This window comes from Anthonomus grandis, chromosome 6, assembly GCF_022605725.1.
Source record: "Anthonomus grandis grandis chromosome 6, icAntGran1.3, whole genome shotgun sequence".
NCBI lineage: Eukaryota > Metazoa > Arthropoda > Insecta > Coleoptera > Curculionidae > Anthonomus > Anthonomus grandis.
In genome coordinates, this window is record NC_065551.1 from 33,127,620 (window position 1) to 33,142,241 (window position 14,622).

General features: G+C 32.4%; 1 protein-coding gene across 2 annotated transcripts in view; it reads right to left on the reverse strand.

Moving 5' to 3' along the window:
• Positions 1-92: 92 nt before the first annotated feature.
• Positions 93-14,622, reverse strand: part of LOC126737495 (uncharacterized) — a 28,986-nt gene continuing 14,456 nt past the window's right edge. For both annotated transcript variants that reach the window (XM_050442410.1, XM_050442409.1), the window contains exons 7-13: positions 9,275-9,534; positions 8,526-8,933; positions 8,123-8,467; positions 7,681-8,070; positions 3,517-3,708; positions 437-548; positions 93-386 (exon numbers count right to left, since the gene is read on the reverse strand). In XM_050442410.1, coding sequence (XP_050298367.1) covers positions 95-386; positions 437-548; positions 3,517-3,708; positions 7,681-8,070; positions 8,123-8,467; positions 8,526-8,933; positions 9,275-9,534 — 1,999 coding nt within the window. In that variant the 3' untranslated portion in view covers positions 93-94. The remainder of the gene's footprint in view (positions 387-436; positions 549-3,516; positions 3,709-7,680; positions 8,071-8,122; positions 8,468-8,525; positions 8,934-9,274; positions 9,535-14,622) is intronic.

A 14,622-nucleotide genomic window follows, 5' to 3' on the forward strand; every position in this document is an offset into this window, starting at 1 on the left:
TATAACACACGTAAATATAGGTTGAACCTCTACTGATTATATCCTCCCAAAACAAAAAAAACCCATATTTTTTAATAAAAAAATCATCATAATTCTACGCCATACTGTAACTTTCTTTAAAAAATTTCGTACAAAATTTATAATACATCTGACCGTCACTGTAACAAGCATAAGGTAAAAGCCAAAACGAGAAATCGACCTCGGGAAAGTACAAACTGACGATCTCGATGAATCGGCGATATCTCGAAGGGATTTTTCGCATTCTCTTTAACACCGAGAGCCCTTCGTGGTCTTGTTGTTTCTGTTTCAGTTGCTTCGGAAATTTACCTTCGGTGTCACATTTGCCCATCTGGGTTTTTTCTTTGGGTTTCTGTGGTTCAGTGCCTCTAAAAAAGCCCAGAATTAGATTTTTCGATTTGGTATAGCGCAAGTTTACCTTTTAGGAGAACCGGCGTTTTTTACACCCTTTGTGCGGTCCTTTTTTGTGTCTTCAACGTTTCTTGTGATAAAATCTTGGAATATTAGACTTTTTATTGTACTTCCACCACCTTGAATTTGAGAAAGTCATTTATGAGACTCTATAAGCATATCCCTACAACGTACTGAGAAAAGATAACAAGTCTGAGAATGAACAAGATTAAAACAAAGAAGTGCATTTTTTTCGCAAAATTGTTGATGTGTATTCTGATCAGTTCTTAGTCAATCTAACCATTATTGATGATATAGAAGTGAGGAACATTTTTATATTTTATATGGATAGTTCTGTATTGTACCTTCCAGGAATATCAATTAATATCCAATTACTTTAATTCCACAATTTGTACCTAATGAATGTAGCATATTATACTATATATGGTAATACTTTAGCAATATTGACTGAAGAGTTGGAACATTTGAGGTCGATTTAAAAAGAACGAAATAAAGGTACCTTTTTGAGACCTTGAGGGAACATTCTTAAAATCAAGATATTTATTTATTTTGTTTTAATAGTTATGGAACTCGAATATTCTTTTAAAAAATGTCATGATTTGCAAAATTTATAAAAACCTAAAATAAGGTTGTATGAACCTTAAACGAAAAACTTTCTATGCCTGCGAAAAATGATCATATCTCTGAAGCTAAGAGAGTAAGAGAGTTCAACGTTGGAATACAGATTCTTCCAATAAAATCATTAGATATAGCTGTACCATTTTTTCCAAAAATTATTAAAGATCGAGTAATCAGCCTTGGAAGTTGAAAAAGTTTTCTTTTAAAAAAATTAAGTTCCTAGAGACAAAATGCTTTTAACTCTGAACCTAAAAACCTGACAGACTTGAAAATTGGACCACAGATTCCCTTAATAAAATTATTGGATACCCCTCTCAGCATTTTTTCCAAAAATTATTAAAAATGGAAAAATCAGGCTTGGAAGTTGAAAAAGTTTTCTTTAAAAAAAATTAAGTTCCTATAGGCAAAATGCTTATATCTCTGAACCTAAAACCCTACAGACTTGAAAATTGGACCCTTCAGAGTCCCTTAATAAAATTATTCGATACCTATTTCATTTTTGACGACTATTCCAGTCGTTCTATTTTTGTATGTTTTCAAACCTTTAGATATTTTTTTTACGGCTAATCGGGCATTAGAAATAATTTTTCACGTTTTCCAGGCCGTAAGAACCATTTTTCAGTTTATTCTAAGCATTTGAGGTTATTTTTGTGTCTTCCAGAGCCACCTTACATTTGAAATAATATTTTATTTTCCAGGCGTTTAGAGCCATTTTCCAGGTTTATTCCGTGTAATCGCATACGTTTTTCAGAGGCTTCTAGACTCATTTTCCACCACAATTTCAAGCGTTATATTTGCCTAATGTTGTCTGGAATTTAGATAAATTTTTTGTCCTTGCTATGCACTAAAAATAACTTTTCGTATTTTCCAGGCTTTTGAAAACATTTTTTTAGTATATTCCAGGCATTTAAGGTGATTTTTTGTACCTTCCAGAGTCCTTGGAACGATTTTTCATTTTACCATCAGTATTTAAAATAACGCTTTATGTCTTCCAGGAACTTGGAGCCATTTCTTACTTGCTTCTAATTTTCTACATATTCCAAGCCTCCTCAAATCATTTTCCAGGCTTATAAGATCATTTTTCAAGACAATTCTAGGCGCTATAATTTTTTTTATGCTTTTCCAGACATTTAGATAATCTTTTTATACTTGCTATGGATAAGAAATAATTTTTCCAGGCTTATAAAAGCATTCTTCAATTTTTGTGTCTTCCAGAGTCTTGTTCCCTGCTCTCTCACCAAATTCTAGATTACCGAACAAATTTTAAAATTCTTCCAGGCTTTTCTGGAATACTTTATTATCCCCTTTAAAAAACATAATACATAATGAACTAAGGTTCGAAATTATATTTTCCAGGCGCATTCACCAATAAGTTTGTCCTTCAATTTCTTCCAAGAAAAATTGACGATTTTTAAAAGTAATTACGTGTTCACTATTTGACCTCAAAGGTCTTGTAGAAAACTGATGGAAGGTTGTTGGAGGTATTATGCTTCCTGGTCCCCCAATTAATTTTAGAGTAATTTTTCATTTTATTATTCCAAGCATTTGAGATAATGTTTTAAGTAGTCCAGGTATTTAGAGACATTTTTGGCAATTTCCAAGTATTTTAGAGCCATTATTTTAGGCTTATGAAATAAATTTTTGAAACTGTTCCAGGCGTTATAATTCTTAATGGTTACCAGACATTAAGTTAATTTTTTTATGCTTGCCAGGAATTAGATGCATTTTTCAGCTTTGTCCCATTATTTAAAATAATGTTTGACATCTTCCATGCATTTGGAGCGATTTCTATTTAATTCCAGGTATTTTGGTAATTTTTTGCGATTTCCAGACTTATAGGGTAATTTTCCAGGCTTATTTTCACCACTATTTATATTTTTTATTTTTTCCAGGCATTAAAAGTAATTATTCATACTTTCCAAGTTTTTGAAATTATTTTTCACTTAATTCCTGAAATTTTTTTCGAAGATTATTAAAAGTGAAGGAATCAACTTTGGAAGTTAAAAAAAATTAAGTTCCTGGGAACAAAATGCTCATATTTCCGAACCTAACATGGTTAGAGACTTGAAAATTGGACCATAGATTCTTCCAATTAAATCATTGGATACATGTCTTACCATTTTTCCCAAAGATTATTAAAAGTGGAAAAATCAGCCTTGAAAGTAAAAAAGAAAATTTTCGTAGTATTAAAATGATTATATCTCTGAACCTTAGATAGTTAGAGACTTAAAAATTGGAACACAGATTCTTCGAACAAAATCATTGGATACCTGTTTTGCCATTTTTTTCAAAAATGACTAAATATGGAGAAATCATCATAACAAATTCCAAAAATTACACATTTCAAGGGTCACATTTTAGACACGTCTATAGCATCTAAGATGTACCTTTTCGATCATTTCAAGGTCGTAATAACGTCTTCTTTGACCTTTAGCTATACTTACAAAAACCGTCATTTTCCCACCTTACCTATGGTACTGCGACGCATGCTCTGTCTGGGTCTAGCAACCTCTTCTTCCTTCAAATCATGCAGCCGTTGACTACGTTTCAGTTTTAACAGCAAATTATCGATCGCGTAAACGGAAATGTCGCCTGGATCCGTTTTAAAACTTCTTTCCAGAATTGATTTCAGTAGGACCACGTTCCACGTTATGTACTGTCCTGGAAATCATAGAAAATATCATTGAGTATATTCTGTAGTATGTCCGGAATGTTCCTTATGATAGTGCAGATTGTTTTGAGAATGCTACCACTGAGATGCTAAAAGAATATTCCTGGAATGTTTTAAGAGAAGCATGTATGTTCCATAAATGTGAAAATTACAGTAAATTATCATATATTGCACGAATATTCTTGCCTTATATACGGATATAATAATTTTGAATATTCCCTAACATTTAATTTAATTTGTTTAATAAATATATCAGGAATATCTTATTAAATATTCTATTTTGTAGCAAGTATATTTGAATTTTGTCAAGAAGTTATCAACGTTTTGACATCTGAATCGTCTAAAAGAATATTCGATAATTGTCGGAATTATTAATAGAATATCCTATTTCGAGGAAAATGATTATCAGAATATTCTTTCGTTTTCTTTGATTCCTGAATATTCCAGGAATATTTAAAAAATATTTTGAATATTAATGGTCAATATAAATCTTAAAAGTTTAAATTAGAACATTTGGTGGTCCTTAGATAAAAATGTCTCTAACTCAAAAAGTTTTTGAGGTCTAAAAATCGTTTGTATATGAAATTGTTTAGAAATAAATATTCTTTCTTTGGCTCTAATTCGTTTAAGAATATTCGAATTATTTCATATAAATATTCTCGACGAAAGTGGAATTTTGTTAAGAAAATTAGTGAAAAAAGTGTCTCAGCTAAAACTGCTGTAACTTCTAAAGTTTTTAACTCGAAATTATGTTTTTAGTCTTAAAGTAATCCTCAAAGAAATCTCTTCTAATAATACATGAAACTTCGACTAATACATGAAAATATTGATATTGTAATGAATTCAATATTTGTTTCAAAAAATTTAAATTCGATGGAATTTGGACCTTGGCGTACGAAATTGGCTCTAACTCAAAAAGTTTTTGAGGTCTAAAAATCGTTTGTATACGAAATTGTTTAGAAATAAATATTCTTTCTTCGGCTGAAATTCTTTTAAGGATATTCGAATTATTTTATATAAATATTCTCGACCAAAGTGGAAATTTGTTAAAAAAATTAGTGAAAAAACTGTCTCAGCTAAAGCTGCTGTAACTTCCAAAGTTTTTAACTCAAAATTATGTTTTTAGCCTTAAAATAATCCTCAAAGAAATTTCTCTTTACTAGTGTGAAAAAATGTGCAAAAATTGGTTTCCAAGTTATGGTCAAAAATGTCGCCTAGTAGAAAGAAAATTAGCAAAAGAAGTGCTGCGACCAAAAGTGCTCTAACTTCCCGAATTATAAATCCAGAATCGCGTTTTTACCCTTAAAACCATCCTCAGGAATTGCCCTTAATTACCGTAAAAAAATTATCCAAAAATTTGATTGGTTCCCATGTTATGGCCAAAAATATCCCCTAATAAAAAAAAACTAGCAAAAAAAAGTGCCTTGACAAGAACTGCTCTAATTACCAGAATAAATAATTTAGAATCGTGTTTTTACCCTCAAAATTATGCCCAGGAATAGCCCATAATTATTGTAAAAAAATAATGCAAAATTTGAAATTAGTTCCCAAGTAATAGCCAAAAATGTCGGCTCATAAATGAAAATCTTCGTAATGCAATATTTGTTTCAATAACGTCAAATTCGGTGGCTTTTGGATTAAATTGCCTCTAACTCAAAAAGTTTTTGAAGTACAAGAATGATTCTCATACGAAATTATTCAGCAATAAATATTCTTTCATTGGCTAGAATTCCTTTAAGAATATTCCAGTAATTATAGGGAAATACTTTCAAAAAAGTGAAAATTTATTTTTTTAAATTTCAGAAAAAAGTGCTTTGACTAAAACTGCTCTAGTTTTTGGAATTATTAACCCAAAATTATGTTTTTACACTTAAAAGTCGAATAAATAAACAGTGCGTAACATCTAAGTGACTAAGTGAAAGTCGTTATTTATGTGAAGGCACCTTTAGCAGCTTAGTACTTAGTATAAGCTGTCAATGTATTAAAATACTTTTAATAACACTATTGACTGTGGTAATAAAATGGCGGGTAATTTAAATATATGTACTTGCGAATACTAAATGCGAGAGTCCTAACTAAAAAGTAGTAATAAATTAAATAAGACAAGCGTAAATTAAAACTCATTTACATATACTAAAATATAAATAACATGTTGTTGAACGCAGACGGAATCACTATCGAATCAAAACACGCAAACAGCGCTTTAAGTCTGATTAACAATCACGGTTCGATGTAAAGGCACTTTTAGTAAGTATAGGTGTCAATGTCACATCGTTTTTAAGTAAGTTTGATACTTCACTGCCAATAATATGGCGGGAAATGCAATTTTGCAATTGAAATTACCTACAGTTAATTTTTTCGAATCCGTAATGCTATTCAAATAAAATAAGCAGACAGTGCTTGACGTTTGAGTGACAGTCGTGACTCCAGGCAAAATCATCTTTAGTAAGTCTACTGACAAAAAATGGCGGGTAATTCAAATATGTAAAATGAAATTATCCACGGCGATTTTTTTCGAATCCTTGAAGCGATTAAAGTATAATAGGAACCCATCCTCAGGAATTACCCTTAATGTAAACACATTTCAATTGATTGCCATGTTATAGTCAAAAATGTCGGATAATAAATGAAAATCAATCTATCAAAATGCCATATTTATTTCAAAAACTTTAAATCCGGTGGCTTTTGGACCTTGTGGGGCCAAAATTGCCTCTAATTTTAGAGTCTTCTAATTATTTGATGTGAATATTCTTGAAACAAGTGGAAATTCATTAAGAACATTCACAGAAAAAAATGGCTTCACAAAAACTGCTTTATCTGCTCGCATTATTTACACTGAATCACGTTTTTACCCACAAGTCCATCCTCAGGAATTGTCCTTAATTACGGTAAAAAAAATTATGGGAAAATATTCATTGGTTTCCAAGTTATGGTCAAAAAGTCGCCTAATAAAAAAATGCCTTGACTAAAACTGCTCTAACTACGCGATTTATTTATTTCTGAATTATGTTTTTACCCTTAAAACGATCCTTTGGAGTTGCCCTTAATTAATGTAAAAAAATTTATTTGGTGTCAAAGTTATAGTCAAAAATGTCGACTAATAACTAAAGATCGTAATAACGCAATATTCGTTTCAAAAATCTGAAATTCGGTGGCCTTTAGACCTTGCCGGACTAAATTGTTCTCATATGAAAATTTTCATTAAAGTAAGTTTTCTCTTTCTTTGTATGAAAACCTTTTAAGAATATTCCAATTATTTCATGAAAATAATAGACATTTATTAAGAATAATAGCCAAAAAAAGTGCTGCGGCCAAAACTGCTCTAACTTCCCGAATTATTAACTCAAAATCACGTTTTTACTCTCAAATCCATCTTTAGGAACGGCCCTTGATTAGCGTAAAAAAATTATGCAAATATTTAAAGTGATCCCCAAGTTATGGCGAAAAATGTTGGTTAATAGAAAAAATTTGCCAAAAAACCGTGCCTCGACCAAAACTGCTTTAATTAACCGAATTATTCAGCCACAAAGACGTTTTTACCCTTAAAATTATCCTCAGGAACTACCCTTAATTATTGTAAAAGAAAATGAATAGATTTTGATTGGTTCCCAAACTATGGCCAAGTATGTCGGCTCATAAATGAACGTCTTGATAATGCAATATTAATTGTTTCAAAAACAAATTCGGTGGCCTTTGGACCTTGCCGAACAAAATCGCACCTAGTTCAAAAAGTTTTCGAGGTACAAAAATAGTTCATATATGAAATTATTAGGAAATAAATATTCTTTCTCTGGCTGAAATTCTTTTAAAAACATTCCAATTATTTCATGAAAATATTCTCGAAAAAATTGAAAATTTGCAAGAAAAAGTGCCTGGACAAAAGCTGTTATAACTACCCGAATCCTAAACCCACAAAAACGTTTTTACCCTCAAATCGATCCTCAAGAACCCCACCATCTTACCAGTGGCCTTTCGTTCGGCTTCCTCCAACAGCGGCATCAAATTCATAAACTTCGTGCCGTAAGTGTCCGCCCTCCACATCGCCAACAATTTATCCTCCTGCTCCACCAGCCTGGCGTAACGCGCCTCGTTCAGACGAACTTCGCAGTGCTCCTCCAACTTCAGCACCAAATCTTCCAGACACACCCCCTTAGTGACTTCCTCAATCTGGATGTCGGACATCTCGTAGAACAATAGGTTACAACCGTGTTGACTTTTCACCTTCAAGTTGGACTTATTGCATTGGAGGGAGCAGAAGTAGATCAGTTGACAACGGGGGCAGACCTTTAAACGTTTTTCTTTGCCTCTGAGGCAGTGGAAACAGACTTTGTACTTTAGTGGGTCGTCTAACCCTAAAAAACTTGTTATTAATTTTATTATTATTATAATAATTATTAAATAGACCTGGTATAGTGAGATACACTGGATGCACATAACACTGTCTCTTGCTGATCAACTCCAAATCGGTGCTCAACGAATCGATGGTGTCCAAACTGTATTTCGATCTCTCTTCTTTCGGTGGGTCTTTCGCGTTGCCTTTCTTCTTCTTCTGCTGCTTTATTAGCCCTTTGACGGGTTTCTTATGTAAATCGGCGAAAGCCACTAGTTCTTTTAATTTTCGCGCCTTAAGTCGGTCCTTCCCGAAAGTCCTCGTGACAAAAATGATCTCGACGTTTTTAATGACCTCTGCGGGGGTCAGGAACTCCGAGACGAGCGTTTTACATATATCGGAATCTTCCAGGGGGATTCCTTTAATAAAGAAAACGCACCTCAATAAAGTGAATTCGTTATTAAAACAACCCTAAACCTTCTTCAGTGAACATTATGAGCATTTGCACCACCTTCAGTTGGATTCGCTTCACGATAGTCTGTCTGGCTAATATTTTTAAGAAGTCTATGATAACCTCACGCTGAGAGTGTTTCTCCTTCTTTTTTGATTTTTTTGTCTTTTTCTCGCCTTGATCCAGCTGTTCCAGGAAAGTGTCAAAGTCCTCGACAAAAACGATGGCGTTTTCGGCATCTTCCACCTCGTACAGAACATTCACGTTAAGTTCCACCAATGCTGCGAGCATTGCCTTAACTTGCTCAATGGATAAACTGTTTTCGAAGCGCTTTAGAGCATAGAGGGTCAAAATGTTTCCCATACAATACTCTAAGGGTTCATAAGGGTTGAATAGGTTCGACTTCAGTAAGCACTTGGCCAGTTTTATGTTACCTAAAATATAAAATTGAATGATTTAATTTATTTTTGGTAAGTTACTATTATATCTGTATTAGTTTCGGTTTGTATATAAAGAGGCATTTAGCACTATAATTTTTTATCGATTTCGGAATATATTAGGTGGGAACATTCAGAGATTGAAGGGACACAAAGTCAATGATCAGATTATGATTATGTTTTTTAATAAAAAAACCATTGACTTTCTGTCCCTTTTTTTTTGAATTAGGTGTGAACGGTGCCATGGAAAATAAAGCATTATTCGTTTACTACGTTGTTTTATTTTATCCCGAATAATTCCGAGTCTTATATAATCATCAAAATCTAAAATTATTTACCGGATAGTACTGCCAAAGACAGAGGGGTGTGACCCAAGTATTTCTCCGTTACGTCAATATGAGCGTCAATCAGGATCTTAGCTACGTTTTGAAAATAGTCGCTTGTATCGTACCCGAAGTCTGACCTCATGCACAGTAAGTGCAAAGGGTTTTTGCCTGTATCTTGAATTTGGAAAATTTCAAGCAGGGGTCCGGTGTAGGTGGTTCGTTTGTCTTCCCAGTGGGTCGGTAAGGTTTTTTTGTTGGGGTCGCAGTCGTACCTGTAAGAAAGATGGTTGAAAAATGTTGATGTAGGTTATGAGTGCAGAAGGATCTCGAAAAATGATTTTTTAAAAAATCGATATTTTACTAATTTTTTTTTTACGTGCTAAAATTATTGTTTAGTTTTAAGTTGTGATTTTCTGCAAATATGTATGCATACCCAATTTACAAATAAGCATGCATATATGCAACATAAATTGTAAATAACAATGGATCCTTGAAGTATGCCATAATACATTTGCAAATACTCTGATCTATTTAAATGAGATTTATTATATTGTATTGCACTTTTTACAATTCAAAATATTACTTTTGAAAGGGTAAAGTATTAAAGTTTAGCAAGAAGCATTTTCTAGGAATTTAAAATGACCTTTCATATGTTTCAGGCTCCTGGGATAATTCTTCAATTTTTCCATCTAGTTAAGTGCAGTTTCGAAGGTTATCTAGGAAGTTGTGATGATCTTCAATATGTTTCAAGCTCGTGGAATAATTTTTGTTTTCTTCCAAGTAGTTATTGTTGCTCTTGAAGCTATTCCAGGCAGTTGCGCTAATTTTTAATGCATTTTAAGCTCCTCAAATAATTTATCGATTTTTTCATCTAGCTATGTCTAGTTTTAAAGATTATCTAGAAAGTTGAGACGATCGTTCATATGTTTCAAGGTGCTGGCACAATTTTTCCTTCCTTCCAAGTAGTTAGTGTTTCAAGTCTCAAGCTATTACAAGCAGTTGATTTAAATTTTAATGTATTTCAAGCTCCTGGAATAATTTTTCAATTTTTACATCTAGTTAAGTCCAGTTTTAAAGGTTTTCTAGGAAGTTTAGATAATCTTTCATGTGTTTCAAACACCTGGAATAATTTTTATTTTCTTCCAAGTAGTCAGTGTTACTCCTGAAACTTTTCCAGGCAGTTCAGCTAATTTTCAATGAATTTCAAGCTCTTGAAATAATTTATGTTTTCTTATAAATAAAAAGAATACTTCCTTCTTGAAACTAATGGATCTCTCTGTCAGCATCCACCTCCGACCGGTCATCATCGAACAGTTCCTTTACATAGTTCTTTCATTTTTAAAATTTTTAAGATTAATGATCTTATTATTTATACTACTGGGAATTCCCATCTACTGTTTCCTCCCCATTCCTGTCAGCTCTTTTACCTTTTGCCTTAAGTTTCTATACTTCCTTCTCACGGTCCTGTTTATCTCCTTATACTTCAGCGGTATTTCCTTGCCCCTTCTTCTCTCCGTCATGAGTTCCAGAACTACCTCTGTCCTTGTCTGTTTATCCTTAAAACCAATGTCCTGTTCCTGAATTTTGACTATGATATTCTTTATTTAATTCCACTGTGTCTAGTTGTTCTGATGTGAAACTTCCGCCTACTCTTGTTTGGAATTTCTATGCCGCTCTTTGTTGTCTGATATGTTGCTTAAAGAAAGTCGTGGAGATTAAAAGAATATACTTATCACAGACCTGTACACGCCGATCATCTCTAGAGTTTCTCTAACTGAGAGTGAAAGCCCTTACACCTATTTTAGCATTTAGGTCTCTCATTTTTAGTGAGTTTCATACATTCATCATTCTTGTCATCGATTGGAGTATATAATTGTATGACCTTCATAATACAATGAGATGTCTAAAGTTTCATCTTGAGAGGTTTATAATCCACAATGGCCTCCTCTATTCCGTCTCTGATGAGTATTGAAGTTCCGGATCTGTGAGCACTATCGGATTTTCCGAAATATTCTTAGGCGAAAATAAGGCACTTTAAGGAATTATATTTTTTCAAAAATTCAATTTGCCAATCATTCTGTATATTCATTAATCTTTTCTAAGCAGTCAAGGAAGTTGATGCTGCTGACCTACAGACGAAATGTCGCGTTTGAGAATTCCAATAAATTTAACAATTTACTCAATATTTTCGGAAAATTCGACTTTTTACAGAAACATTTTAATTTATATTATGCATGATTTTCTGAAATTTTGAAAATGTTATCAAAGGCTTTGCTAAAGTCTAGCAAACCCAAACATGTAACATTTCTATTATCATCACTCTTTCTAACATGATCGATTATCAAGCCAACAAGATCAGTGCAAGTGTTAAATTGTTTTCTATATCCTAATTGGCAATCTAGCATAATGCATGAACAAATACAAGAAGGAAATAGCTGGATGAAGGGGGTCAATAAATAATATATTTTTATTAACCAAATTGCTTAAAAAAAATTAAAGGAACTGAACGACACGAAATTTAAGTTGCTTTTCTTATATAAATTGTTAGACTAGTACCCCTACGTTTTCTAGCAAAATTAAAACCGACACTCCAGATCATCCATCATCCAGAAGACAAATCGGCCAGGATTGGCCTCTAATCATATCAAATTCATAATCCGAAACGTAATTATTAACAAATTAACGAATTTTTTTTTTTTTTTATAAAAGGTAAAAAACACGAAATCTACAGCATCACAAATACATTTAATAAAATAACGAAGGTTACATGTTTCGCTCGACTAGAGCATCATCAGACCTAAACAATAATTAAAATTATGTAACCCGAAAAAAGGAGAATTCAACAAAAACTTACCATAACATACACAAAACACCTAATATTTAAGTAAACAAAGATTACAATAAAGTGGCACTATCTATGTACAAAGAACTCAACTAAACAATCAAATCCTTTATACATTTCAGAAATCTAACCATTATTTAAGAGTCTAGAACTACTTGAGGATATTAAAAACTAGGTGGCCATCAAAATCAAACCTTTCATTAACACAGGACAGATCTGGGCTTTTAAAAGCTTTACTAATCTCCATTGTCTCCAACAAGTCTACTTTTTTACTTTTGTTGCATTGATGCAGTATTTTTATATTTTGGCTGTCAGGAAAATCACGTTTGGAGTCGAGAAGGTGATTAGCAAAAGCTGATCTGGTCACTGTGATTTCGGTATTTTTAAATTTATTGTATTGGGTCTTGTGTTCACTAATCCTAGTAGAAATCTTCCTACCAGACTGGCCGACGTACACTGCAGGGCACTCTTTACACCTAATCTCATAAACTCCTGGAGAAGATAGCGGGGGTAGTTTATCTTTAGTTTTAATTAGATGTCTATTTAAGGTATTATTGGTTTTAAAAGCTGGGGTTATGCCAAAGGGAGAAAAAAAGCGGGATAATTGTGACGAAATTGGTCCAAAATAAGTAAACGACCTAAAAGTTTTGATATTGTTTGTTTGTTGTCTGATAAAATTAAATGATAATTTATACTTGTTCATATACTGAAAATACATTTTATATATAGGTTTAAGAGGGAAAAAGTTACTGACTGCTAGTTGTTTAATGGTAAGGAATTCTTTTTTAAAAGCTTCACGAGAAAGTGGGATGTTAAAAAGTCTGTAAAATAAAGAATGGAAAGCAGCAAATTTATGTGAGGACGGTGATGTTGAATTATATTGTATAATATTATCTGTTGTTGCTTGTTTACGAAATATTTTAAAGGATATCTTATTTCTTTCCCTCTTAAGAAATAAATTTAAGGATGGTAAGGTGTTGTTCTGTTCCCGTTCGATTAAAATTTGTAAGCTCTACCTCACTTCCATTCCAAATCAAACATATATCATCCACATACCGTTTATAAAAGATGATGTTATTTTTAAAATTACTGCTCATTATTTTTGTTTCCAAGTTGCTAAGAAATACTTCACTAAGAAATGGCGATAAACAAGAGCCCATTGCTAGACCTTCTTTTTGTTTGAAAAAACGGTTGTTAAACACAGTAGAAAGAAGCAAAAGTAGATTTTCCACCAAAAGTGAATCAAGTTTCCCCCTGAGAAGATCTTTGACTAAGACCAGACAATCAGCGGGTGGAATGCTTGGAAATAAGTTTTTCACGTCTAGCGATATAAGCTGGGCTGTATCTGGAACGTGAACATTCTGAATGCTTTTGGCAAAATTCACTGAATTTGTTACAGAATATGGTGCTTTGAAGTTTGAGACATTTCTAAGAACGTTGTTAAGCCAAGATGATAACTGGTAACAAGGGGAGTCAACAAAGGAAACCACAGGTCTAATTGGCATGCTAGTTTTATGGACTTTTGGCAACCCATATAATAGAGGTGTTTTAGGGTTCATGGGATATAGTTTTTGTTTTGTAGAATTAAAATATTCTAAGGTTATCAAGGTCATGTCTAAGACTTTTTTTAATTTATTAAAGAATGGACCTGTCGGATCTCTGTCGACCTTTTCAAAGTCTTCTGTGTTTAGAAAATCTATTACTTTATTTATGTAATCGTCTCTTTTTAAGGCAAGTAAGCATGATCCCTTATCGGCTTTTGTGAAAACTATATCGTTGTCCCTCATTTTCTTTTTTTATAGATCTTAATATTTTGTTGTTATTTTGATTTATTCTCTGTTTATTGTTAAGGAAACAATTTTGATTTAAAAAGGAAATTATTCTTGCTCTTAAAATGTTCTTATTTGATATATCCGTTGACTGTAGAGCATTTTCAGCCTCTACAGCCATAGTTTTTCGAGTTAAATTAACGAATGTTAAGATGTGATACTTGAAACCCCTTGGTGTTAATATTACCTCCTACACTCTTACTGATGAAATTGTCTTTCTAATCTGCAGCAACATAGTTACGTACTAAAATATATATTTTAAGACGATTGGGGCCGTAATTACGACGTGAAATATGGCAGAAAGTTTAAAAATTTAGCGCAAAAAAATCAATTTTCCGACTTTATCGTCCATCTCACACCTAGGAATCATGGGCAATCATAATAAAATGATAATTTAAGTAATATAAAATGAAATATAATAAAATGAAAATTTAAGGCATAATAGGCGTGAAATGCGGTTGGAACTCAAAGAATAATTAGAAAAAAAATATCATTATCTATCTCATACTTAACAATCGTGGGCGATCGCAATGATAATTATAATTATCTATAATTTAATTATACTCTAGTATTCTCTAATTATACTCTTATGAGGCTCAAAAAATTATTCGATAAAAAAATTAAAATCTTACTTATTTTACGTCTTTTCTTATATGTCAAACCCAAAAATCGAAATAAAATAATGCTTC